Here is a 27,261-nt window from a genome sequence, read left to right as displayed (position 1 = left end):
ACTGGGATAGCGAGATTGAATATGTCCGTAAACACACCAGCCAGCTGGTCTGCGAATGCCTTGCGAGGGTTAACACGTTTAAATGTCTTACTCACGTTGGCCACGGAGGAGGAGACCCCACAGTCCTTGGTAGCTGGCCGTGTCGATGGCACTTTGTTATCCTCAAAGCGGGAAGTTTCTGCCTATCTTCGTACTGTAGTCTTTGATCAGATAGGGCCAAAGTACTGAAATAGTGTTTAGGTTTAATGGGTGCAGGGTTAGTTTGTAGGGATTTATTTTTATTTTTTACAAAGTGTAATTAATTCATACTTAATCTAGAGGATTGTAGGCTGATATACAGCCAACAGTGTAGGTGGCAGCATGCACCTATAATATTTGTTTATGGACCGTCATAAAAACCGAAGAAGAAGCGTAATCGAATACGTCACAAACACATGACATTTTCGACTTTTTTGCGTTCGAGAAGAAAAGGCGGTTGTCTGCTGTTTCAAATATGCTGTGGCCCCAAACATTTTTTTTGTGCATTCAAAATAACAAATTCTGATCAATTGCAACATGTCTATTAAGTCTCATCTGCACAATAATGTAACGTAGCATTTTGCCGCATTAGCATATAAACAGGAATCAATTACTTCTGACACGTATAGGAACAAATAGGTCTACATTTCCCACTTTGTTTTTTACTCACATGATATGTACGACGAAGTGCATAACAGTAAAATAGGCTGCTTATGTGCTTCTCATCATTACACAGCATGCACAGGGACGTCGGCCATTAAAATTGCCCTACAGGAGTCCCTCTTTAATTGCTGGGATATTCGGCATCCGCTCTTTTCAGGAGGAATCTTAGCAAATGCAATATATGGTGGTTATAGCTGTTATTGTCCAAGTAATATTAATACATAGTTATTTGGTCGTGTTCTTGCCATGTAGGTAACATATTACGTGACGTTTCGAATTTAGCATAGTAGAATCAGGGGGTGGGTTTGCCTGCCAGGCTCTACCTTGGACAGCTCTCACTGCTGTTACCAGGCAGACATAGTTCCAACATGGCAGCAACGGGGAACGCAGAAGAGATGCAGTTGCAAGAGATGGAGGAAGAGGCAGGGATGGAGAGAGAAATGGATTCAGATGAAGAGGAGGGTATGGGAATCGAAAACTCCGACGATGAAGAAGACGATTCGTCAGAAGATGATAAAGAGAATGAAGCCGAAATTCAGCGTTTGGAGGAGCAGGTACGTTAGCTAAGCTAACTGTTTGAGAAATGAATGGAAACCTAGCTAGCTATTTTAATCCACAGTTACGGCTAGCCATTTATAACGTTTGATGTCAACCAGCTAACAGCGTTGTTTGTTACATTGATTTAAAAGCAAACACATCACAAACAAGTTGGCTTGTTTGCAGACTTGCACCGCTTGTACTGCAAAGAAAGCTAGCTAGCTACTTAGCTAACGTTAGCTCGTATGCTAATAGTTTGCTAGCTATTAGTTGATGCCTCATTATGTAACTATCCAGTCAACTAGCATGTTACCCAGCCACAATTATATAATACGTGTGAAAAGAATACCAGCCAACGTGCTTGCAGTTGTATTACAAACTGAACACGCGTCCTTTCGGCGGGCTGCAGTTGAGAAAGGTAGGTAGGTAGGTAGCCAGCCAGTCAGTCAGCAACAACATTTAACAGTCAAGCTATCTTGCATATTATATATTTGTTTGCTAATCAAAAACATCTGTAAACACACACACAAGGTTGTTGGTCTGACTCATCTTCTATGCTCTCTCTGACTTTCAGCTGTCCATCAATGCTTTTGACTACAACTGTCATGTGGACCTCATAAAACTCCTGAGGCAGGAGGGGGAGCTGCCTCCACTGCGTAAGGCAAGGCAGAAGATGAGTGAGCTCTTCCCACTGACTGAAGGTTGGTGTCTGATGGCCTCTGGAGATGCAGCAGACTTTATGCTTTGCCACTTCTGATTGAGCTGATGAAAGAAATTAAATAAAAGACTTGTTGCAACGTCTGCTGATTCTTTTGTGATTAATTGATGTGAAGAGGTCTTATGTATGATGATGATTCAGTAATTTGGAACAAGGTTTACTGTTTCATCATTACTGTGAAAAGTGATGGTTTCATTGTTGTAAACATACTGAATGTTATTGTGAACTGTATACAAATGTGACTTGTCCTTTCTTGCAGAGATATGGCTGGACTGGCTCAAGGATGAGATCCGCCTAACCGAGGAGGAGCAGAACCGGGAGAAAGTCTACGAGCTCTTTGAGATGGCTGTGAAAGATTATATCTGTGAGTTCTGTCCCTACTTATTTGATTGTGTTATGATTCTATATAATGTGATGTTATTGTAAAGTAAACATTGAATTTCTTGTGTGGCCTTCAGGCCCTGAAATCTGGCTGGAGTATGCCCAGTACTCTATCGGGGGCATGGGATTGCCTGGTGGGATGGAGAAGGTGAGGTCCATCTTCGAGAGAGCCCTGACAGCCGTGGGGCTGCACATGACCAAGGGGGCGACTCTGTGGGAGGCCTACAGGGAGTTTGAGAACGTCATACTGGCAACTGTTCAGGTGAGCGTCCCTGAAGAATAATGATCTCTAGTAGCTGCAACATGCTGCTCATTTTTCTATATCTCTGCATGTCTATATTTCTTGGTGTTTTGTATAAGACCGTCTGCTAAATTAATGATGGTAGATTTTCCTTGTATCTTCAGTATTGGGCAGAAATTTAGAAAAAGCATGATTGAACGCAATCTGATATTACACAAACTAGGCTCTTTGCTGGATTTTGTCTGTTTTCTATCTCTTCCTTTTGTTCAGCCTCCCCCTGGCATCGTCCCCACCTGCGAGCAGCAGGAGCTTCTGAACGCTCAGCTCGAACGCATCCACACTCTTTTCCGCCGCCAGCTGGCCATCCCCTTAATGGGTAAGGCTCTCCCTGCTCCATTCTGGAGGGGATGCTGTACAGAGGGTAGGGGGGAGGGATTTGGTTGGATGGAACAACATGTCCTTGGGAGGTACCCATCGCAATGACCCTTTCAGGACTAAGTCGTGGAGAGCCAGTGCAATGTCAAATAAAATTGGATTGGTCACATGCTTCATAGACAACAGGTGTAAACTAACAGCGAAATGCTTACTATCAGCGAAATGCTTACTTATAGGTCCTTTTCCAACCATGCAGATTTTAAAGATAAGGGCAACAATCTAAAAATGAAAAGTCACACATTGAGTAACAATAACATGGCTATATATAGGGAGTAGAAAATAACATTGCTATATACAAGGAGTACCAGTACCGAGTCGATGTGCGGAGGTATGAGGCAATTGAGGTAACTATGTACTGTACATATAGGTAAGGGTAAAGTTACGAGCAGCAGCATGAGTGGTGAGTGTGAAAGGTGTGTGTGGCATCAGTATGCATGCGTGTGCATTTTATGTGTATGTAGTGTGTGTGTTATTGTGTGGGCAGAGTCCAGTGTGTGCAACAAAGGGTCAATGCAGGTATTCCGATTAGCTGTTTAGAAGTCATATGACTTGGGTTAGAAGCTGTCCAGGGTCCTGTTTGTTCCAGACTTGGTGCATTGGTATTGCTTGCCATGCAATAGCAGATAGAACAGTCTGTGGCTTGGGTGGCTGGAGTCTTTGACAATTTTTGGGCCTTCCTCTGACACTACCTGGTATAGAGGTCCTGGATGGCAGGGAGCTCGGCCCCAGTGATGTACTGGGCAGTTGCCATACCAAGTGGTGATGCAGCTGGTCAAAATGCTCTCGATGGTGCAGTTGTAGAACTTTTTGAGGATCTGATGGCCCATGCCAAATCTTTTTAGCCACCAGTTGTCGTGCCCTCTTCATGACTGTGCTGGTCTGTTTGGATCACGGTAGATCCTTAGTTATGTGGACACAGAGGAACTTGACGCTATCAACCTACTCCACTACAGCCTCGTCGATGTAAATGGGGGTGTGCTCGGCCCTCTGTTTCCTGTAGTTCACAATCAGCTCCTTTGTCTCACTGACATTGAGGGAGAGGTTATTGTCCTGGCAACAGACTGCCAGGTCTCTGACCTTCTCTCTATAGGGTGTCTCATCGTTGTCGGTGATCAGGCCCACCACTGTTGTGTCGTTGGCAAAATTAATGGTGGTGTTGGAGTCGGCCCATCAGGAAGTCCAGGATCCAGTTGCAGAGGCAGGTGTTCAGTCCCAGGAACCATAGCTTAGTGATAAGCATGGAGGGCACTATGGTGTTGAACGCTGAGCTGTAGTCAATGAACAGCATTCTCACGTATGTGTTTCTTTTAGGGCTGACCCCATTTAGTTGACTGGTCGATTGTTTGTTCCATAGGTTATTGGTCTACCAATAATTTTTTGGGTCGAGCAGTTGCACAAAAAAAAAAATGTTTTATGGCACGTCTTGATTGATGCCTGTCTCAAAGGACTAATCCATTGCGGATGACACCAGTATTACCAGTAGTACTTGTACCATTTAATTCCCATAATTTCTCATTTACAATGTTTGTTTGGTTACTGTAATTTATGTTAATGCATTCAATATTTTAGTTGAAGTCGTTCCTCAATGTAGCCTATTTGAAAAATCTTTCTAGCACTCTCCCTTTCGGTAACCACTTGTCATGAAAGGGAAAAAATGTAATGCTCTGATACAGTAGAAACGTCATAAAATAGGCCTATCTGATTTACTTCTAATCCCTTCCTCAAATAGGATATTTTTTACCTGTAGGCTGCAATGTTTATATTTGTTGCCTTTATGTAGGCTATTTTTACATAGTTGGCAATGGAAGTTCATTTTAGATTTGTGTAATTTTAATTTAGATATAATTTTATTTTATTATTATTATTATTTTTTACCTTTATTTAACCAGGCAAGTCAGTTAAGAACACATTCTTATTTTCAATGACGGCCTGGGAACAGTGGGTTAACTGCCTGTTCAGGGGCAGAACGACAGATTTGTACCTTGTCAGCTCGGGGGTTTGAACTCGCAACCTTCCGGTTACTAGTCCAACGCTCTAACCACTAGGCTACCCTGCCGCCCCGTATTAATTACATGACAATGATTTTGAGATACGCCAACTTTATTATTAAAGAAATGAAACTTCCACGAAAATGTACATATGACAATCATAACGGGCACGGAGATCGGTAGAAACGCTAAGTTGGCACTCCAAATCAGTGGTGTAAAGGAAGTAAAAATACTTAAGTTCTACGTAAGTTTTTTTTTTTCCGTCTGTACTTTACTCTACTTGTATTTTTGACTACTTTTACTTCAGTAAATTCCTAAAGAAAATAATGTACTTTTTACTCCATACAGTTTCCCTTGACACCCAAAAGCATTTGTTACATATCGAATGCCTAGCAGGACCATAGCAGTCCATGGAGAATAAGAGGACCTCCGTCCAGCTGCCCACTGCACTGAGGCTAACACTGTCACCACCGATAAATCCACAATAATCGGGAATTTCAATAAGCATTTCTCCATGCTTTTCTCCTGGCTATCCCAACCCTGGCAAACAGCTCCGCACCCCCCACAGCTACTTGCCCAAGCCTCCCCAGCTTCTACTTCACCCAAATCCAGATAGCAGATGTTCTGAAAGAGCTGCAAAACCTGGACCTGTACAAATCAGCTGGGCTAGACAATCTGGAGATTCTCTTTCTAAAATGATCCGCCTCCATTGTTGCAACCCCTATTACCAGTCTGTTCAAAGTGTCTTTCATATCGTCCAAGATCCCTAAAGATTTGAAAGCTGTCGCGGTCATCTCCCTCTTCAAAGGGGGTGACACTCTAGACCCAAATTGTTACCTATATCCATCCTGCCCTGCCTCTCTAAAGCCTTCGAAAGCCAAGTTAATAAACAGATCATTGACCATTTCGAATCCCACCGTATCTTCTCCGCTGTGCAATCCCGTTTCCGAGTTGGTCACGGTGCACCTCAGCCACACTCAAGGTACTAAACGATATCATGACCGCCATCGATAAGAGACATTACTGTGCAGCTGTATTCATTGACCTGGCCAAGGCTTTCGACTCTGTCAATCACCGTATTCTCATCGGCAGACTCATCGGCAGACTCATCGGCAGACTCATCGGCAGACTCATCGGCAGACTCAACAGCCTTGGTTTCTCAAATGCCGCACCTGGTTCTCCAATTAATTCTCTGATAGAGTTCAGTGGGTCAAATCGGAGGGCCTGTTGTCCGGACCTCTGGCAGTAACTATGGGGGTACCACAGGGTTCAATTCTTGGGCCGACTCTTTTCTCTGTGTATATATCAACAATGTCGCTCTTGCTGCTGGTGATTCCCTGATCCACCTCTACGCAGACGACACCATTTGGTATACATCTTCTTTGTACACTGTGTTAACTAACCTCCAAATGAGCTTCAATGCCACACAACTCTCCTTCTGTGCCCTTCAAATGCTCTTAAACGCTAGTAAAACCAAAGCATCACTACTCTGGGCGGTTCTAACTTACTATGTGGACAACTACAAATACCTAAGTGTCTGGCTAGACTGTAAACTCTCCTTCCAGACTCATATTAAACATCTCCAATCCAAAATTAAATCTAGAATCGGCTTCCTATTTCGCAAACAAAGCCTCCTTCACTCACGCCGCCAAACATACCCTCGTAAAACTGACTATCCTACCGATCCTTGACTTCAGCAATGTCATTTACAAAATAGCTTCCAATACTCTACTCAGCAAACTGGATGCAGTCTATTACAATGCCATCTGTTTTTGTTACCAAGCCCCTTATACCACTCACCACTGCGACCTGTATGCTCTAGTCGGCTGGCCCTTGCTACATATTCGTCGCCAGACCCACTGGCTCCAGGTCATCTGTAAGTCGATGCTAGGTAAAGCTCCGCCTTATCTCAGCTCACTGGTCACGATAACAACACCCACCCGTTGCACGCGCTCCAGCAGGTATATCTCACTGGTCATCCCCAAAGCCAACACCTGCTTTGGCCGCCTTTCCTTCCAGTTCTCTGCTGCCAATGACTGAAACGAATTGCAAAAATCGCTGAAGGTGGAGACTTATATTTCCCTCACTAACTTCAAACATCAGCTATCTGACCAGCGAACCGATCACTGCAGCTGTACACAGCCCATCTGTAAATAGCCCACCCAATCTACCTACCTCATTCCCATATTGTTTTTATTTACCTTTCTGCTTTTTTGCACACCAGTATTTCTACTTTCATATCATCATCTGCTCATCTATTACTCCAGTGTTAATTTGCTAAATTGTAATTACTTCGCTACCGTGGCATATTTATTGCCTTACCTCCTCACGCCATTTGCACACACTCTATATAGACTTTCTTTCCTATTGTGTTATTGACTGTATGCTTGTTTATTCCATGTGTAACTCTGTGTTGTTTGTGTCGCACTGCTTTGCTTTATCTTGGCCAGGTCGCAGTTGTAAATGAGAACTTTTTCTCAACTAGCCTACCTGGTTAAATAAAGGTGAAATAAAAGAAAATACAAAGGACAAGACAATGGTTCAATTCACACACTTATCAAGAGAACATCCCTGGTCATCCCTACTACCTGATCTGGTGGATTCACTAAACACAAATGCTCCGTTTGTAAATTATGTTGGAGTGTGCCACAAGCTATCCATAATTTAAAAAAACAAGAAGGTCGGTGCTGTCTGGCTTGCATAATATAAGGGTTTTGATACCTTTGATACTTACAGTGCCTTTGGAATGTATTCTGACCCCTTGACTTTTTCCACATTTTCTTACATTACAGCCTTATTCTGAAATGGATTAAATAAAAACATTTCCTCAGCAATCTACTCACAATACCCCTTATTTACATAACTATTCAGACCCTTTGCTATGAGACATGAAATTGAGCTCAGGTGCATCTTGTTTCCATTGATCATCCTTGAGATGTTTCTACAACTTGATTGGAGTCCATCTGTGGTATATTCAATTGATTGGGCATAATTTGGAAAGGCACACACCTGTCTATATAAGGTCCCACAGTTGACAGTATATGTCAGAGCAAAAACCAAGCCATGAGGTCGAAATAATTCCCAGTGGAGCTCTTAGACAGGATTGTGTCGAGGCACAGATCTGGGGAAGGGTACCAAAACATTTCTTCAGTATTGAAGGTCCCCAAGAACACAGTTGCCTCCATCATTCTTAAATTGAATATGTTTGGAACCACCAAGACTCTTCCTAGAGCTTGGCCGCCTGGCCAAACTGAACAGTTGGGGGAGAAGGGCCCAATGGTCACTCTGACAGCGCTCTACAGTTCCTCTGTGGAGATAGGAGAAACTTCCAGAAGGACAACCATCTCTGCAGCACTCCACCAATCAGGCCTTTATGGTAGCGTGGCTAGGCGGAAGCCACTCCTCAGTAAAAGGCACATGACAGCCCGCTTAGAGTTTGCCAAAAGGCACTTAAAGACTCTCAGACCATGAGAAACAAGATTCTCTGGTCTGATAAAACCAAGGTTGAACTCTTTGGCCTGAATGCCAAGCGCCACGTCTGGAGGAAACCTGGCACAATCCCATGGGTAAGCATGGTGGTGGCAGCATCATGCTGTGGGAATGTTTTTCAGGGACTGGGAGACTAGTCAGGATCGAGGGAAAGATGAACGGAGCAAAGTACTGAGAGATCCTTGATGAAAACCTATCCCAGAGCGCTCAGGGGCGAAGGTTCACCTTCCAACAGGACAACAACCCTAAGCACACATCCAAGACAACGCCGCAGTGGCTTCGGGGCAAGTCTCTGAATGTTCTTGGGTGGCCCAGCCAGAGCCTGGACTTGAACCTGATCAAACATCTCTGGAGAGACCTGAAAATAGCTGTGCAGCAACATTCCCCATCCAACCTGACAGAGCTTGAGAGGATCTGCAGAGAAGAATGGGAGAAACTCCTCAAATACAGGTGTGCCAAGCTTGTACCCAAGAAGACTCGAGGCTGCAAAAGGTGCTTCAACAAGTTACTGAGTAAAGGGTCTGAATACTTATGTAAATTTCATTCAAAAAATAAATTAGTAGAGAATTATTAACCTGTTTTTGCTTTGTCATTATGGGGTATTGTGTAGATTGATGAGTTGGAAAAAAACAATTTAATCCATTTTAGAATAAGGCTGTAACCTAACAAAATGTGTAAAAAGTCAAGGGGTCTGAATACTTTCCAAAGGCACTGTAAGTACATTTGTGCAATTACATTTACTTTTGATACTTAAGTGTATTTATAACCAATTACTTTTAGACTTTTAATCAAGTAGTATTTTACTGTGACTTTTACTTGAGTCATTTTCTATTAAGTTAACTTTACTTTTCCTCAAGTTTGACAATGGAGTACTTTTCCCACCACTGCTCCAAATTGAAAAGGTTGCCAAATTACCGGCAATTTCAGGAGCATAATGGCACAATCTGCGAAGGCCAGCAGCAGTGGGAGGAGGTGGTTCGGCCACAGGTTTTTTTCTTCTGGTTAGGCTATCATGATCTCCAGCTCCCTCTTGAGTCATTTGTGTGAATTTATTAATCACATTGTACTTAAAGCTTCAGACAAGATGATTTTATTTAAACACATAGGGTGTGTCTATATATGGGAAAACATTTTTAGTCGGGACAACCCTAGTTCCTTTTGTCCAATTGGGAAAGGGCAGTGTGGCGTGCAATAGAGATTATGTCATCTGTTAGAGTGGTATGCAAATTGGAGTAGGTCTGGGATGATTGTGTTGATGTTAGCCATGACCAGCCTTTCAAAGCATTTCATGGCTACAGATTTGAGTGCTACAGGGCGATAGTCATTTTGACAGTTTACCTTGGTGTTTATGGGCACAGGGACTATGGTGGTTTTCTTGAAACATGTAGTTATTACAGACTGGGTCAGGGAGAGGTTGAAAATGTAATTGAAGACACTTGCCAGCTGGTCAGCACATGCTCTGAGTACGCGTCCTGGTAATCCGTCTGGCCTTGAATGATAACCTGTTTTAAAGTTCTTACTCACATTGGCCACGGAGAGCTTCGAGGCAGTGTTGCTTGCCTCGAAGGCATTTAGCTCATCTGGTAGGCTCGTGTCACCGGGCAGCTCATAGCTGGGTTTCCCTCTGTAATCCGTAATAGTTTGCAAGCCCTGCCACATCCAATGAGCGCGTCAGAGCTGGTGGAGTAGGATTACATGTTAGTCCTGTATTTATGCTTTGCTTGTTTGATGGTTCGTCAGGGGGGGGAAAAGGGATTTCTTATAAGTGTCTGGTTTAGTGTCCCGCTCCTTGAAAGCGGCAGCTCTAGCCTTAAGCTCAGTTCTCCCCCCCCCCAGTTGAACAGGCGAAATGCTGGTAGAAATGAGGTAAAAATGTATTTGTTTTCCTGCATTAAAGTCACCAGCCACTAGGAGAGTTGCTGAGTGTTGCTTTCTCTTACTATGTTGCCTTTCAAAGACTCAATAGCGGTTTACAGAGAAAGCACTCATTCTCACCAGGCCCAGTAATGTGGTCCCTGACCAGCCTTTCATCCAAGCGCAGGACTTACCAAGAGAGAGCCAGATGGTCTGGCATTGTCTGCTGCCTTTTTTCTGGTCTGGCTGAAAGGCCACCGGAGGCATTTCTGGAATGGCTAAACCCATCTCTCGCTTCTATGACCTGTGCCAACCATGGTGCCAACGCTCAGTGTATAATCCCTCCTTATCTACAGCCTGTCAGTCACTGTTTTCTACCTCCACAAGATAATGGCACATAGAAAAAGAAAACAGGCTGAAGCATTTACATGGCTGTGTGTTATTGGTAAAATGAGGGGACACTCAAAATGTCAAAAGCCAATATCCTTCTGAATGAGATTTTAACCTTTTGGTGTTCCTCACTTTCAATTTACTGTAATAAATGCACAGGATGCTCTTTTATATAATCACCTTCATTTTAAGCCACACTTAGAATGTGAAAGAGGTTTCTCCTAATCATAACTGCTGTTTTACAGACATGGAAGGAACATATGCAGAGTATGAGGAGTGGTCTGACCAGGGGGTTTCTGATACAGTCTCCCAGAAATACAAGAGGGCCCTGCAACAGATGGAGAAGAGCAAGCCTTATGAGGAGACTTTGGTACTTACCTAGATTGTATTCTACCCTGGACATTTTGTACCATGCTGTTTGTTTTGGAAGAATTTAATGGATTTGAAGCATTCAATTCTGATTGCACTGCCTAGAAAGTAGCAGTAGATTAGTAGGGAAGTTTTGTCATTTTAAGCATTATGTGCTTAAGCAAATTGATTGCTTTTTCCTACGTGTACCTCTGAAATCATTGTGAGTCTGTATGCTAGACATGGTCATCTGCTCAATGCCTTTAACATGCCAACGTTTGTGTTTCAGATGGCAGCCGAGCCACCCAAGCTAGCAGAATATCAGACCTATATTGACTATGAGCAAAAGGAGGGTGATCCGGCACGGATCCAGATCATCTTTGAGCGGGCACTGGCAGAGAACTGCCTGGTACCAGACATGTGGGCCAAGTACACCAAGTACCTGGTGAGTGTCCCCCCCCCCGCATGGGTGACGTTCTGCACTGGGCTCATTTGAGTTACTCGCAGCCAGCCGTCTCTCGCTCTCTCCAGCAGCTCCTGAAATGTATTCATGGCCTTTTAATTGCTTTAATGGGATGGTAATAAGATGCTGAGATCGCAACCTTAAACACGGACAACATCCAGTAATTCATCAGAGCCTGGCCGTTTCACCAGTTTGGTGAAGAAACAAAAGTTTCATCTTGTTGTTCCAAACCTGTGATCCATTAGGCTCTTTTTAAAAGCCACGTTTTGACCTTCTGCATATACTAAAGGAAATGATTAAATTGACGGAGGTGCGATTTATCTGCATTATATGCTTCCACACACGAATCAAATTATGACTTTGCCTAATGGTGTTGGGCAGTATAATATTCCTTGTGCAGCGTTATGATGGAGAATGAACGCTATCCTACAAGTTCACCTTTCTAGCAATGAAGTCATTTATCACTCAGGTAGAAATGACTGTAGATTGACGGTTTTTGAGTACCTTGTCAATGTGGGTTGTGTTGGATTGTTGGATTGTTTTATTATCAAGTCTTTTGCTGTTGCCTCAGGATCGTCAACTAAAAATCAAAGACCTGGTCCTGTCCTCTCACGACCGTGCGGTCAGGAACTGCCCCTGGACCATGGGCCTGTGGAAGAACTACCTGCTTGCCCTGGAGAGGCATGGGGCTGACCACCACACTATCTCAGGTAAGCATTGGACCACAGGTGGGTTATGGAGGCAGCACTCATGTGTGTCATGTATGGTGTGGACGTAAACAAGGAGATTTTAAACATGAATGAAATGTACAGTATATCACAAAAGTGAGCACCCCTCACATTTTTGTAAATATTTGAGTATATCTTTTCATGTGACAACACTGAAGAAATGACACTTTTCTACAATGTAAAGTAGTGAGTGTACAGTTTGTATAACAGTGTAAATTTGCTGTCCCCTCAAAATAAAACACAGCCATTAATTTTTAAACCGCTGGCAGCACTGCCTTAACCCTCTTGGGCATGGAGTTTACCAGAGCTTCACAGGTTGCCACTGGAGTCCTCTTCCACTCCATGATGACATCACGGAGCGGATGGATGTTAGAGACCTTGCACTCCTCCACCTTCCGTTTGAGGATGCCCTACAGATGCTCAATAGGGTTTAGGTCTGGAGACATGCTTGGCGAGTCCATCACCTTAATATAATAATATAATAATATATGCCATTTAGCAGACGCTTTTATCCAAAGCGACTTACAGTAATGTGTGCATACATTCTACGTATGGGTGGTCCCGGGAATCGAACCCACTACCCTGGCGTTACAAGCACCATGCTCTACCAACTGAGCTACAGAAGGACCACACCTTTACCCTCAGCTTCTTTAGCAAGGCCAGTGGTCGTCTTGGAGGTGTGTTTGGGGTCGTTATCATGTTGGAATACTGCCCTGCGGCCCAGTCTCCGAAGGGAGGGGATCATGCTCTGCTTCAGTATGTCACAGTACATGTTGGCATTCATGGTTCCCTCAATGAACTGTAGCTCCCCAGTGCCAGCAGCACTCATGCAGCCCCAGACCATGACACTCCCACCACCATGCTTGACTGTAGGCAAGACACACTTGTCTTTGTACTCCTCACCTGTTTGCCGCCACACACACTTGACACCATCTGAACCAAATACGTTTATCTTGGTGTCATCAGACCACAGGACATGGTTCCAGTAATCAATGTCCTTAGTCTGCTTGTCTTCAGCAAACTGTTTGCGGGCTATCTTGTGCATCATCTTTAGAAGAGGCTTCCTTCTGGGACGACAGCCATGCAGACCAATTTGATGCAGTGTACGGCGTATGGTCTGAGCACTGACAGGCTGACCCCACCCACCCCTTCAACCTCTGCAGCAATGCTGGCAGCACTCATACTTCTATTTCCCAAAGATAACCTCTAGATATGACGCTGAGCACGTGCACTCAACTTCTTTGGTCGACCATGGCGAGGCCTGTTCTGAGTGGAACCTGTCCAGTTAAACCGCTGTATGGTCTTGGCCACCGTGCTGCAGCTCAGTTTCAGGGTCTTGGCAATCTTCTTATAGCCCAGGCCATCTTTATGTAGAGCAACAATTATTTTTTTCAGATCCTCAGTGAGTTCTTTGCCATGAGGTGCCATGTTGAACTTCCAGTGACCAGTCAGTATGAGGGAGTGTGAGAGCGATGACACCAAATTTAACACACCTGTTCCCCATTCACACCTGAGACCTTGTAACACTAACGAGTCACATGACACCAGGGAGGGAAATGGCTAATTGGGACCAATTTGGAAATGTTCACTTAGGGGTGTACTCACTTTGTTGCCAGTTTAGACATTAATGGCTGTGTGTTGTTATTTTGAGGGGACAGCAAATGTACACTGTTATACAAGCTGTACACTCACTACTTTACATTGTAGCAAAGTGTCATTTCTTCAGTGTTGTCACATGAAAAGATATACTCAAATATTTACAAAAATGTGAGGGGTGTACTCACTTTTGTGATATACTATATGTTTCAATGAAAAGGGGTGAACTTGGTTAAAGATGTTGTATTGCCTTTATTATTGGTACTGGGACTGGGGAATCATGAAAGACCATCTATTTTTTCCCTCCACAGACGTTTTTGAAAAGGCCCTGAATGCCGGATTCATACAGGCTACAGATTATGTTAATATCTGGGAAGCGTACCTCGATTACCTGAGGCGGCGTGTCGATTTCAGCAAAGGTGAAAGCACCTTAACATTGGGTAATGCAAAGTAACATAAGTAATAAGATCATATTTGTGGTGTTGAGAAAGTCAAATGTATGGATGGATGAATGTATGGATGAATGTATGGATGAATGAAGTCCTCTATTGATAATGGTGTTTATTTTCCAGAGTCGAGCAGAGAGCTGGAGGAGCTGCGGGCAGCCTTCACCCGTTCTCTAGACTATATGAAACAGGACGTGGAAGAGAGTAAGTGGACCTGCGACCTGTGTACAGTACTCTTCATCTTGGTCCTTGTGTGTTTGTGTTGGAGACTCACTACGGTGTATTACTCCTGTCTAGGATTTAGTGAAAGTGGAGACCCTTCCTGTACCATCATGCAGGTCTGGGCAAAGATAGAGGTAAGGGTGACGATCATGACAAACTTGTCTTGTTCACTTGCTTCTTTCATTGCAGATACAAGTCAGTGCAAAAATTGGATCTATACAATTTAAAATGTGATTGTATACCATTTTCTCCCTCCTCTCTCTGACCAGGCCCTGCATTGTAAGAACATTCAGAAAGCTAGAGAACTGTGGGACAGCATCATGACAAAAGGGAATGCCAAATTCGCCAACATGTGGCTGGAGTACTATAACCTGGAGAGGTCAGTGAGGCTACTATAACCTGGAGAGGTCAGTGAGGCCACTATAACCTGGAGAGGTCAGTGAGGCCACTATAACCTGGAGAGGTCAGTGAGGCCACTATAACCTGGAGAGGTCAGTGAGGCCACTATAACCTGGAGAGGTCAGTGAGGCCACTATAACCTGGAGAGGTCAGTGAGGCCACTATAACCTGGAGAGGTCAGTGAGGCCACTATAACCTGGAGAGGTCAGTGAGGCCACTATAACCTGGAGAGGTCAGTGAGGCCACTATAACCTGGAGAGGTCAGTGAGGCCACTATAACCTGGAGAGGTCAGTGAGGCCACTATAACCTGGAGAGGTCAGTGAGGCCACTATAACCTGGAGAGGTCAGTGAGGCCACTATAACCTGGAGAGGTCAGTGAGGCCACTATAACCTGGAGAGGTCAGTGAGGCCACTATAACCTTCAGTGAGGCCACTATAACCTGGAGACTGAGGCCATTAACCTGGGAGAGGTCAGTGAGGCCACTATAACCTGGAGAGGTCAGTGAGGCCATATTGAGGTCAGTGAGGCCACATAACAAGTCAGTGAGGCCACTATAACCTGTAGAGGTCAGTGAGGCCACTATAACCTGTAGAGGTCAGTGAGGCCACTATAACCTGTAGAGGTCAGTGAGGCCACTATAACCTGTAGAGGTCAGTGAGGCCACTATAACCTGTAGAGGTCAGTGAGGCCACTATAACCTGTAGAGGTCAGTGAGGCCACTATAACCTGTAGAGGTCAGTGAGGCCACTATAACCTGTAGACAGTGACCACTGAGCATGTAGAGGTCAGTGAGGCCACTGTAACCTTTGAGAGGTGAGGGTGAGGCCACTGTAACCTGTAGAGGTCAGTGAGGCCACTGTAATAGAGGTGTGAGGCCACTGTAACCTGTAGAGGTCAGTGAGGCCACTGTAACCTTGATTGGCCACTGTAACCTGTTCAGTGAGGCCACTGTAACCTGTAGATCAGTGAGGCCACTGTAACCTGTAGAGGTCAGTGAGGCCACTGTAACCTGGAGAGGTCAGTGAGGCCACTGTAACCTGGAGAGGTCAGTGAGGCCACTGTAACCTGGAGGTCAGTGAGGCCACTGTAACCTGGAGAGGTCAGTGAGGCCACTGTAACCTGAGAGGTCAGTGAGGCCACTGTAACCTGGAGAGGTCAGTGAGGCCACTGTAACCTGTAGAGTCAGTGGGCCACTGTAACCTGTAGAGTCAGTGAGGCCACTGTAACCTGTAGAGGTCAGTGAGGCCACTATAACCTGGAGAGGTCAGTGAGGCCACTATAACCTGGAGAGGTCAGTGAGGCCACTATAACCTGGAGAGGTCAGGGAGGCCACTATAACCTGGAGAGGTCAGTGAGGCCACTATTTAGTGGTCACCTGTGAACTGTTGATTTGATGGCTCTGTTGATTTGATGTATCCATGACAAGTCTGATAGTGGTTGTGATATGGTTTGACTCTTTGCAGGTCGTACGGAGATGCTCTTCACTGCAGGAAAGCCCTCCACAGGGCCGTCCAGTGTACCTCCGACTACCCTGAGCATGTGTGTGAGGTCCTGCTCACCTTTGAGAGGGTTGAGGGTGAGTCTTTTTTTTAATGGAAATGCCATGAATAAGTGGACAGGTGTCAGTTGGGGATATTGATTGGCTGATTTGTAGAAAACAACACTGAATCGGTAAGTCATGGTGTGAGAGTAAAGTGAGTTTCAGTGCAGTTTGTTGTGTCGCCACCAGGGTCTCTGGAGGACTGGGATGCAGCGGTGCAGAAGACTGAGACGAGGCTGAACAGAGTAAACGAGCAGAGGGCCAAGGTAAGCTGACCCCGCAACACTCACAACACTGCTGCTAGTTAGACCTGTTCGTAGAACAGATTATACTGGGCAGGGGAGGATGGAATGGGATTTTATTTATTTTTTTTACATTGGAGAGCAACAGTTGTAGATTTTTTATGACATAATTGAAAGGAAAAAACAGCTTTGCTTGTGCAGCTGTCTGTTTCTGTGCTGTCATGTTCATAACTTCATCCCAGTCCCTCTCTCAGGTGGCAGAGAAAGAGGCTCATCTGGTCCGACAGGAGGAGCAGAAGACTGAACAGCGGCGGAGGGCCAAGGCAGACAAGAACCAAAAGAAGGGACAGAAAGGCAGCAGACCTGGAGAGAAGAGGAAGGCAGAGGATGAGGATAACGAGAATGAGTGGGGGGAGGAATCGGGTAAGGGGAGACATCAGGAATCGGGTAAAGGGGAGACATCAGGAATCGGGTAAAGGGGAGACATCAGGAATCGGGTAAAGGGGAGACATCAGGAATCGGGTAAAGGGGAGACATCAGGAATCGGGTAAAGGGGAGACATCAGGAATCGGGTAAAGGGGAGACATCAGGAATCGGGTAAAGGGGAGACATCAGGAATCGGGTAAAGGGGAGACATCAGGAATCGGGTAAAGGGGAGACATCTGGAATCGGGTAAAGGGGAGACATCTGGAATCGGGTAAAGGGGAGACATCTGGAATCGGGTAAAGGGGAGACATCAGGAATCGGGTAAAGGGGAGACATCAGGAATCGGGTAAAGGGGAGACATCTGGAATCGGGTAAAGGGGAGACATCTGGAATCGGGTAAAGGGGAGACATCTGGAATCGGGTAAAGGGGAGACATCAGGAATCGGGTAAAGGGGAGACATCTGGAATCGGGTAAAGGGGAGACATCAGGAATCGGGTAAAGGGGAGACATCTGGAATCGGGTAAAGGGGAGACATCTGGAATCGGGTAAAGGGGAGACATCTGGAATCGGGTAAAGGGGAGACATCAGGAATCGGGTAAAGGGGAGACATCAGGAATCGGGTAAAGGGGAGACATCAGGAATCGGGTAAAGGGGAGACATCAGGAATCGGGTAAAGGGGAGACATCAGGAATCAGTATAAAAGTCATCCTGTGTGTTTGCTAAAGCTTTGTGTAAGTAGCCTTGAGCCGGAACAGGCTCCTGCCCTATGAGCTATCTCCTGTTTGTGTAGTGTGAGGAAGCTTGATGTACAAGCAGGACACCAGTCTATCGCAGCGCCTTACACTCAATTTATCTTTTGTGCAACAGAGCAACCTCCAAAGAGGCACCGAGGGGAGGGCAACCAGGGCAGCTTCAGGGGAGGAGGTGCTGAGGAGTATATGGAGACAGAGAGTGGACTGTTTGGGAGGAGAGCCCCCCCTTGCCGCAGACAGGAAGCCCCTGGTGCTAAGAGGGGCCAACAGATGGCACCAACCACCGTCCGGAAGACCCAGGAAGACAACCCTGAACAACGCAAGGATGACTGTAGTGTGTTTATCAGCAACCTGGCCTTCAGCATGGAGGATCCAGAGAAGAGACTGAAGGAGTTGTTTGAGCCCTGTGGTCCTGTCCAGTCGGTGCGCCCCGTCTATGCTGCCAAGGGTTTCAGAGGGTACTGCTACGTACAGTTTGAGGGCAAGACGTCGGTGCCCGAGGCCCTGAAGATGGACCGGCGTGAGGTCGATGGCAGGCCAATGTTCGTATCGCCTTGTGTGGATAAAAACAAGAACCCTGATTTTAAGGTGAGACTAATCTACACTGAACAAAAAATATAAACGCAACATGTAGTGTTGATTCCATGTTTCATGAGCTGAAATAAGATCCTAGAAATGTTCCATACACATGCTTATTTCTCTAAAATGTTGTGCACAAATTAGTTAAGATAATCCATCCACCTGACAGGTGTGGCATATCAAGAAGCTGATTTAACAGGTGCACCTTGTTCCACTCTAAAATGTGTAGTTTTGTCACACAACACAATACCATAGACATCTCAAGTTTTGAGGGAGCGTGCAGTCAGCATGCCAAATGCAGGAATGTCCGAAAGCTGTTGCTCGATAATTTAATGTTAATTTTTCTTCCTTAAGCCACCTCCAATATTTGAGAGAATTTGGCAGTACGTCCAACCGGCCTCATAACCGCAGACCATGTGTATGGCGTCGTGTGGGCAAGCTGTTTGCTGATGTCAACGTTGTGAACAGAGTGCTTCATGGTGGGTTTATGATATGGGCAGGCATAAGCTATGGACAACGAAAACAATTTAAGTTTATTGATGGCAGTTTGAATGCACAGAGATACTGTGTGAAGATCCTGAGGCCCATTGTCGTGCCATTCATCTACCATCACCTCATGTTTCAGCATGATAATGCACAGACCCATGTCGCAAGGATCTGTACATAATTCCTGGAATCTGAAAATGTCCCAGGTCTTCATGGCCTGCATACTCACCGAGATGTTTGGAATGCTCTGGATCGACGTGTATGACAGCATGTTCCAGTTCCCGACAATATCCAGCAACTTCGCACAGCCATTGAAGAGGAGTGGGACAACATTCCACAGGCCACAATCAACAGCCTGATCAACTCTTTGCAAAGGAGATGTTTGCTCTGCATGAGGCAAAAGGTGGTCACACCAGATACTGACTGTTTTTTTTTTTATCTACGCCCCTAACTTTTTTTTTTTAAGGTATCTGTGACCAACATATGCATATCTGTATTCCCAGTCATGTGAAATCAATAGATTAGAGCATAATGAATGTATTTCAATTGACTTGATTTCCTTATATGAACTGTAACTCAGTAAAACCTTTGAAATTGTTGGCTGTTGCGTTTTAAATATTTTTGTTCAGTATGTTTGTTTTGATTTAGGGCTGGATGAATGGAATGGTGGTTTCACCATATAGATAGTGAGTTACTCTTTTCATGTCTCTTCCTCTAGGTGTTTAAGTACAACACAAACCTAGAGAAACACAAGATCTTTATCTCGGGCCTGCCCTTTTCCTGCACCAAGGAGCAGCTGGAGGAGCTGTGCAAGGATCAAGGCACCATCAAAGACATCCGCCTGGTCACCAACCGCTCAGGCAAACCCAAGGTTAGGAGGCATAACTCTGGGAGGTTGGTCTGTACAGACCTGGGAGGTTGGTCTGTACAGACCTGGGAGGTTGGTCTGTACAGACCTGGGAGGTTGGTCTGTACAGACCTGGGAGGTTGGTCTGTACAGGGCTGGGCGGTTGGTCTGTACAGGGCTGGGCGGTTGGTCTGTACAGGCCTGGGAGGTTGGTCTGTACAGACCTGGGCGGTTGGTCTGTACAGGGCTGGGAGGTTGGTCTGTACAGGGCTGGGCGGTTGGTCTGTACAGGGCTGGGCGGTTGGTCTGTACAGGGCTGGGCGGTTGGTCTGTACAGGGCTGGGCGGTTGGTCTGTACAGGGCTGGGAGGTTGGTCTGTACAGGGCTGGGGCTGGGAGGCTAAGTATTTTTCTCCATCCAGATGTTAAGTTTAGAGTATTAATTTGCTCTTGAGCTCTCCAGTTGAGTAATACATTAGTAACTTATATTTGTTATGTGTAATCTTTGTAAAAATCCAAACGGTCATTTGAATCATACATGTAGAAGCTCCATTGACTTATACGTAAAATGGATAGCTCTCATGTGAGTTGCTGCTATAATGTGCTGCTGTGGCGTGTCTCTGCAGGGTCTGGCGTACGTGGAGTTTGAACATGAGGCTCAGGCCTCCCAGGCCGTGCTGAAGTTGGATGGCACGGTACTACAGGAACACACACTCTCTGTTGCCATTAGCAACCCACCTCGCAGAAATGCAGCCGACAAGCCTGACTTCAGCAGGCCCATGGGAGCCATGATGCCCCGGGCTATGGTCTATGGATCGTAAGTTTCCAACACTAGTAATAATACTCTTCTAACAAGGAAAGATGTTAGTTACCCTGACGAAAGTACTCATTACAAATATCTGACTAGCTATGTTTCTCCAACTCATTAAACATAAGCTGCCTTTTAAATCGGGCTATTCTCACATGTTCACAGAATAAATATATACATGTGAATGAGAGCTTTGATTCCATTGGTTTTCCTTTTCAGGAGGGGAAAAGGGCGAACCCAACTCTCACTAATCCCTCGTTCCCTACATCGGCAGACTGGATCAGAAAGTAAAGCAGAAAATGGGACTGCACCTAAACCCACAGGGGGTGCATCCGGAGACGCTGGGTTTGAAGCACAGGCCAAGCCCATGTCCAATTCAGACTTTGCCAAAATGCTTCTCAGAAAGTGAAAATTATGGAAAAACGAAAGTAAATCAAATGACTGCCTTTTGTATGGAAAGCCATCTTGGATCCTTGAGAAGAAATGGCAGATCTTGTGCTGTTTGACTCCCCTTTAATCACTCCCATGGCCTCATTCTCCTTGTCACTTTTTGTGAGAAAGCCTTAATCTCCCTGGCTCCTTCGACTGGCCCCAAACTCCATATTACCATCCTTTTGAACAATGATTGATTGATATTCCTTTTGAACAATGATTGATTTTCCTTTTGAACAATGATTGATTTTCCTTTGAACAATGATTGATTGATATTCCTTTTGAACAATGATTGATTCATATTCCATTTGAAAAAGTGACCAATTTCGGCTTGCTTTTTTTAGATTGGAAAAGGTGTTTTTATAGAAGACGTAACGTTTAAATTATTTTTTTCTGAATTGAGAAAAGGGTTCTGTGTTTAGTGTTTTTTTTTTTCTTAACTGCTAAAACAACCCAGCTTGTGAATTATGTTTCTTGTTGTTTTTAAAAAGTATATGCAAGAGCTTGACATTTGAGATGTTATAGATTATGTATTACAACAATGAAAAGAATTTCCCCCCATTTGTGTTTAAGTTTCACACATTATGAATATCTTTGTATATAGTGATATTCTATCGAATCCTGGTGTAATTTCATGTTTATCTGAGCTATGCGCCGTTCAAGCAGGCAGAAATACAGCTGGTATGATGCGTTTTGCATCAGATGCACAAAAGCAATATAACATTTAGAATGGGTGAATCTTTCCTCTAAGGTATCTTCAATGTCAACATGCCACTAAAATCTTTTGCGTCCCTTACAGGGCAGCTAACATGCAACGATATTTGTTCCCAAACAGTGAAAGACTAATGCTTCGCTTTACAGAATATTACCTTAAACGGCAGTTGTACAAATAATTTATTTGCAGATGTACTAATTCCTTACCTTTTCTGTGCTCACATTTACAATGTAGTTTTCAAAAGTCTCTGTTCATAGGAAACAAAAAAGGAAAGGCATGTATCATCTATAGCTGTTAAAATCCTTTATCCTTCATCTATAGCTGTTAAAATCCTTTATCCTTCATCTATAGCTGTTAAAATCCTTTATCCTTCATCTATAGCTGTTAAACGTTTTATTGCTGGCACTATAATTGAACAGGTAGTCGTGTGCATGTCATTAACCCAGCGCCCCATTTGGTTTGCTCATCATGTTTAGGCTCTTACCTGAAATGATTGAAGGGAGGACATTTTTTGTTCTACATTGTATGTCATATTTTCCTTAGATTGTTTCCAATTTACTTCCAGGTAAAAAACCATCTGTGGAAGTCTTGAGATGGGTAGGGAATGAAGAACTGACAGTTTGGAGAAGCTGTCATCCAAGTATTGTAATGAGTACTGTCCACAAGTGAATCAACTGTTGTTGGGAGAAAAATCTATGCAGCTGTTTGATTGCAAGAGCCCTCCATCAAATCTGCCCTCCAATATATGTTCAGTATGTGATAACATCATGGGAATGCAGGTTTATACTTAATTCAGAACTGTCTCCTTTTCCTTTCAAATCAATACTGTTTGGATGAGTGGGGAACGTCAAATGTGTGTTCAGACTCCCAGTGGTTGACCATAGTTTTGTAATACATTTGTTTGTTTTGAGAATTATTAGCTATATCTATCACCACAGTGGCCTAATCCAGGGTTTCCCAAACTTCATCCTGCCCCCCGGTGCACATTTGTTTTTCTCTCTGGCACTACACAGAAGATTCAATAACCAACTCAAGCTTTGAATCAGCTGTATAGTGCTAGGGGGAATAAAAACATGCACCCAGGGGGGCCCCAGGACCGGGTTTGGGAAACCCTGGCCTAATCTAGTTAGAGACTACAAATGTTTGATCTTTAGAAGTCGCTTTCTGTTTCGTCCAATACAAAAATATGGGGTGTGTCATTTTAAAATGTTGTCATGGTGTTTATTTTATTAGAACAAATGTAAACTAGTGTTTTAAAAAAAACTAAATTATCAATGCAACTTTCTGAGATTGTACGTGTTCTATTTTTCTGTGATTTTATTTACTACTTATTTGGTTGTAAAATTGCCATCTTGTGGTTTGCTGTTTTGGCCTGAAGTTTATTAAAACAATTCAAATAATGTTTAAGGTTTTTACACTAAGTCACATTCAACAGATAATGTTTATTTTGTAGTAAATAAACTCAAATACATGAAAGTGCTTCAGTGAAAGACTGACCCAGTTGGATAAGCTACATTACAACACCGTTCTTCGACACCCAACAGGTGATCTACTGCGCACAGCCAAGCTTTAGATGTTTCTCCCACATGGATAAGACGGACCAATAATCAGAATCACAACTCAGACATGTACACATACTGTATTACCCAATTTGTAACACCTTCAGTTATGAGTTCACTCAAAACTACTGATAATAGATGGGTGAAATGCAGTTTTAGGCCTAAATGTCCTTTAGAAACGGCACTAAAAACAATAAGTAGCATGGCCAAGAGTATGAAACAGCCCCATTTGAGTCAACAAATTCATGACCCTTTATGATAACACATTTTCAGGTGTAGATTGTTTTTCTAAATCACAACTCAGCATAATTAGTTCAAACACCTGCACCACAGGAAGTTGGTGGCACCTTGATTGGGGAGGACGGGCTCATGATAATGGCTGGAGTGGAATGGTATCAAACACATGGTTTGATGCTATTATTATGAGCTGTCCCTCCCCTCAGCAGCCTCCACTAACCTGCACCTCTACGTGGTATGAGGAAATCTTAAACCATGAGAATATTTGTTTTATGTAAAGATGCACATTTCTACTGGGAAATTGCAAGGTCATGCTATCATTTTGACACAGGGCTGCTATTAGTAATATGTATATCAACTGATATCTTTACACTTAAAGCAGGATTAACCCGAAATTAGATCAAAATCCAAAAGAAAATGTACCCTCCTGCCCAGCTCACTCCCGTCCCCTCTCACTGTTGTGGACAGGTATGGTTTGTTTGCAGTTTGGACAGGCTTGGTGGTGGCTGGTGCCAGGCAGCCCCACAGGGTGCTCAGTGGTGGCGATCAGCAGGGTATCCAGGGTGATCTCTGTGCATTTGGCTATGAAGCGGATGAAGGGGCGGACGTCGCCTTCATTGGCTGTGTCCAGAACGGCGTAGTACTCGGACCTTTGCTCTTTGCGGATGGTGATGGGTGGGTAGCGTGCCTGCATGAGCACCAGGTTCATTAGCAGCCGTGATGTGCGTCCGTTCCCATCCACAAAGGGGTGCACGTATACCAGCTTATAGTGGGCGAGTGCTGCATACTCCACGGGATGCAGCTGCAGGGCCTCCTCTGAGTTGAGCCACTGCACCAGGTCCTGCATGTGGCGCTCCAGGTCCTGTGGGTGGGGTGGGATGTGGTGGCCTACAAACACCTGGCTGGTACGCAGCCGCCCACCCTCCACAGGGTCTGCATAGCCCAGCACGCGCCGGTGGATCTCCAGGATGTCATTGACAGTGATGGCCCCAGCTCGGGACAGCAGCGTGGTGTTGATGTACTTCATGGCCGCGTCCACACCGATGACCTCGTTCTGCTCCTGCAGGCTCTTGCCGGGCACGGCATAGCGAGTCTCAATTATATGGCGGATCTCAGACAGAGTGAGTGTGTTGCCTTCTATGGCCACTGTGTGGTAGATGTGGTGGTAGTACGTTTCCTCCATGACACGTCTAAGAGCAGAGTTACCCTTGGGGATGGACATCAGCCTGCGTACTTTGCTGTCGATAACCCCAAAGTGGCGTTGGTCGATCTCCTCCACCAGGGGGAGTGTGCGGTCACGGCTCACCAGGGCCCTCTCGTTGCATGGTGAAATGGCCAGGGCCTTGGTATACAGATGGTCCGCCTGGACAACGTCCTTCTCTTCCAGAATGGTCCCCAGCTCCGTCAGAGCTTCCACAAAGTCTGGGTTCATGTTGAGTGCATGCACCAACAGCTTGTGGGCCTTCTCTCTCTTCCCCTGCTTCTTCATCTCCACGGCCTGTTGCAGCGCTGCCTTGGCCTCCAGCTGGGTCTCTGCAATCAGCACACACCAAATACATTGCATAACTAGGCTGTGCTGTCCAATACATGTATTAACCCAATCAAAAAGGTGATTTCATATTTGTACTTTTAAATATGACTCATGAACCCAAGAGGGTATTATCCTCCTACCCTTAACACACTCTGGAAATTAATTCTCTCTTAACTGAACGCTGTATTTTCATTTTGAACAGTGCTCTACCACCGACAGTTGATTTAGAATCTTACAACCAGAAGTATATATTTCATGAGAACTTCACTTACCTATACTGGGCTTGGCCCTAAGGGGCAGGAGATCGAGGGCTGTAAAGGGGACAGTGAGGCTGGTGGACTGGACAGTGGGGCGATGAGTTTTACCCCATAGCTGGCAGTGCAACTGGGCAATCCCCTTTAGAGTGATACAGCATTGGTCCTCCACCCCCACCATTGGCATCAACAGCGCCACCAGAGAGCCCAGGAACAGGCAGAGCAGCGGTCCCCATCCGCCAAGGAGATGGCCACTTGTGTAACGCCACCACACCGTTAATGAAGCCATCATCACTGATGATAGTATCCTCCATTCTCAAGTGACACGTCCCCCATCTATTCGAGTTAGGCTAGCCGAGGAACAGCTGTGTAGGAGAGAGGCAGAATCAGAAGCAGTTTTTACACAGAATTGATGGTCGTTTCATTTTGACAGCTGGCAGTTGTGTACAGTCTTTAGCTAACGTAGAGCTTAAGTGTTAAATTGAGTAGCTAAATAACCCATACAAAACTAGTAAGCTTAATTAGCTATATGGCTAAATATAATCACCCAATACACAGGATATATAGCTAGCTACTGGCAGTATTTTCGACAAGCCAGGCTTGTACTGCAAAAATGGCACTGACAGCTGCTAGCTAGCTAGCAAAGCATCTTCACCAGCGTACTCACCTTATTACACCATTCTTGACTAGAAATCAAACAAGCTACGTGAAAATGTTAAATAAATGTATCAGTCTCTAAGTAACCACTATCGTTTGTAGACTAAAGATACATTAAGTAGCTAAAGCGCTGCTTAGCTAGCTACGAACCTCTTGTAAATACACATCATCAACTTCCTGGGAAAACAAGCCGGTATATGTGCTGGAATATGATTGGTCACAACAAGATTGTTCGTTGCTGTTCATTGGCTCAGATCTCTACAAAGCGTGCTTTTATTCAGCAAAACAAACACCGGTTCGTAGCCCTTATTGATTGGATGTTGGATACAAATTGTGCTCTCTATGCCTGATGAAAATGTAGGCCTATTATCTATTAACTGGAGTTAACAGTATATAATGTAATAACTAGAATAGAATGTGGTTAGTAAATCGTTATGTATTGATTAAATACGTCGACCTGTATCGTATAAGTAGCAACCTAGCCTAGACTGCAGCTTATGTTGACAGTCAGCACTGAATAACTAACTTGGTGATCATGCAACACTTCTAACACTACTCCTAAATTGCAAATTGGCCTATAGATATTCCCATTTTCTTTTACCATGACAGTACCATGAGAGTCAGTGCTGGGAAGCATCCTCTACCAGTTTAAGTGGGTGGGTAATCAAATCAAATCAAATCAAATGTATTTATATAGCCCTTCGTACATCAGCTGATATCTCAAAGTGCTGTACAGAAACCCAGCCTAAAACCCCAAACAGCAAACAATGCAGGTGTAAAAGCACGGTGGCTAGGAAAAACTCCCTAGAAAGGCCAAAACCTAGGAAGAAACCTAGAGAGGAACCGGGCTATGTGGGGTGGCCAGTCCTCTTCTGGCTGTGCCGGGTAGAGATTATAACAGAACATGACCAAGATGTTCAAATGTTCATAAATGACCAGCATGGTCGAATAATAATAAGGCAGAACAGTTGAAACTGGAGCAGCAGCATGGCCAGGTGGACTGGGGACAGCAAGGAGTCCTCATGTCAGGTAGTCCTGGGACATGGTCCTAGGGCCCAGGCCAGTTGAAACTGGAGCAGCAGCATGGCCAGGTGGACTGGGGACAGCAAGGAGTCATCATGTCAGGTAGTCCTGGGGCATGGTCCTAGGGCTCAGGTCCTCCGAGAGAGAGAGAAAGAAAGAGAGAAGGAGAGAATTAGAGAACGCACACTTAGATTCACACAGGACACCGAATAGGACAGGAGAAGTACTCCAGATATAACAAACTGACCCTAGCCC

General features: G+C 44.7%; 2 protein-coding genes across 5 annotated transcripts; one reads left to right on the top strand and one right to left on the bottom strand.

Moving 5' to 3' along the window:
- Positions 1-463: 463 nt before the first annotated feature.
- Positions 464-23,147, top strand: sart3 (spliceosome associated factor 3, U4/U6 recycling protein). Of its 4 annotated transcripts, none has more exons than XM_035736208.2 (19): positions 464-1,235; positions 1,793-1,919; positions 2,196-2,300; positions 2,395-2,579; positions 2,829-2,934; positions 10,960-11,084; positions 11,352-11,507; positions 12,097-12,235; positions 14,161-14,268; positions 14,422-14,499; positions 14,593-14,651; positions 14,787-14,896; positions 16,382-16,494; positions 16,648-16,724; positions 16,943-17,123; positions 17,995-18,467; positions 19,663-19,815; positions 20,417-20,607; positions 20,818-23,147. In XM_035736208.2, exons 1-19 carry the CDS (start codon positions 1,050-1,052, stop codon positions 21,005-21,007), a joined length of 2,862 nt encoding a protein of 953 aa, XP_035592101.1. In that variant the 5' UTR covers positions 464-1,049; the 3' UTR covers positions 21,008-23,147. The 4 variants fall into 4 exon arrangements, with proteins under 4 accessions (XP_035592101.1, XP_035592099.1, XP_035592102.1 ...); XM_035736206.2 differs by having other exon boundaries at positions 14,161-14,289; XM_035736209.2 differs by having other exon boundaries at positions 465-1,235; positions 16,955-17,123.
- Positions 23,148-23,167: 20 nt separating this feature from the next.
- ficd (FIC domain protein adenylyltransferase) lies at positions 23,168-26,182 on the bottom strand. Its single transcript, XM_035736211.2, has 3 exons — positions 25,994-26,182; positions 25,345-25,691; positions 23,168-25,074 (listed from the first exon to the last, which is right to left on the bottom strand). Exons 2-3 carry the CDS (start codon positions 25,616-25,618, stop codon positions 23,978-23,980), a joined length of 1,371 nt encoding a protein of 456 aa, XP_035592104.1. The 5' UTR covers positions 25,619-25,691; positions 25,994-26,182; the 3' UTR covers positions 23,168-23,977.
- Positions 26,183-27,261: the final 1,079 nt, after the last annotated feature.

This window comes from Oncorhynchus keta, chromosome 25 (genome assembly GCF_023373465.1).
Source record: "Oncorhynchus keta strain PuntledgeMale-10-30-2019 chromosome 25, Oket_V2, whole genome shotgun sequence".
Classification (NCBI taxonomy): domain Eukaryota; kingdom Metazoa; phylum Chordata; class Actinopteri; order Salmoniformes; family Salmonidae; genus Oncorhynchus; species Oncorhynchus keta.
This window is presented reverse-complemented; position numbering and strand designations above follow the sequence as displayed.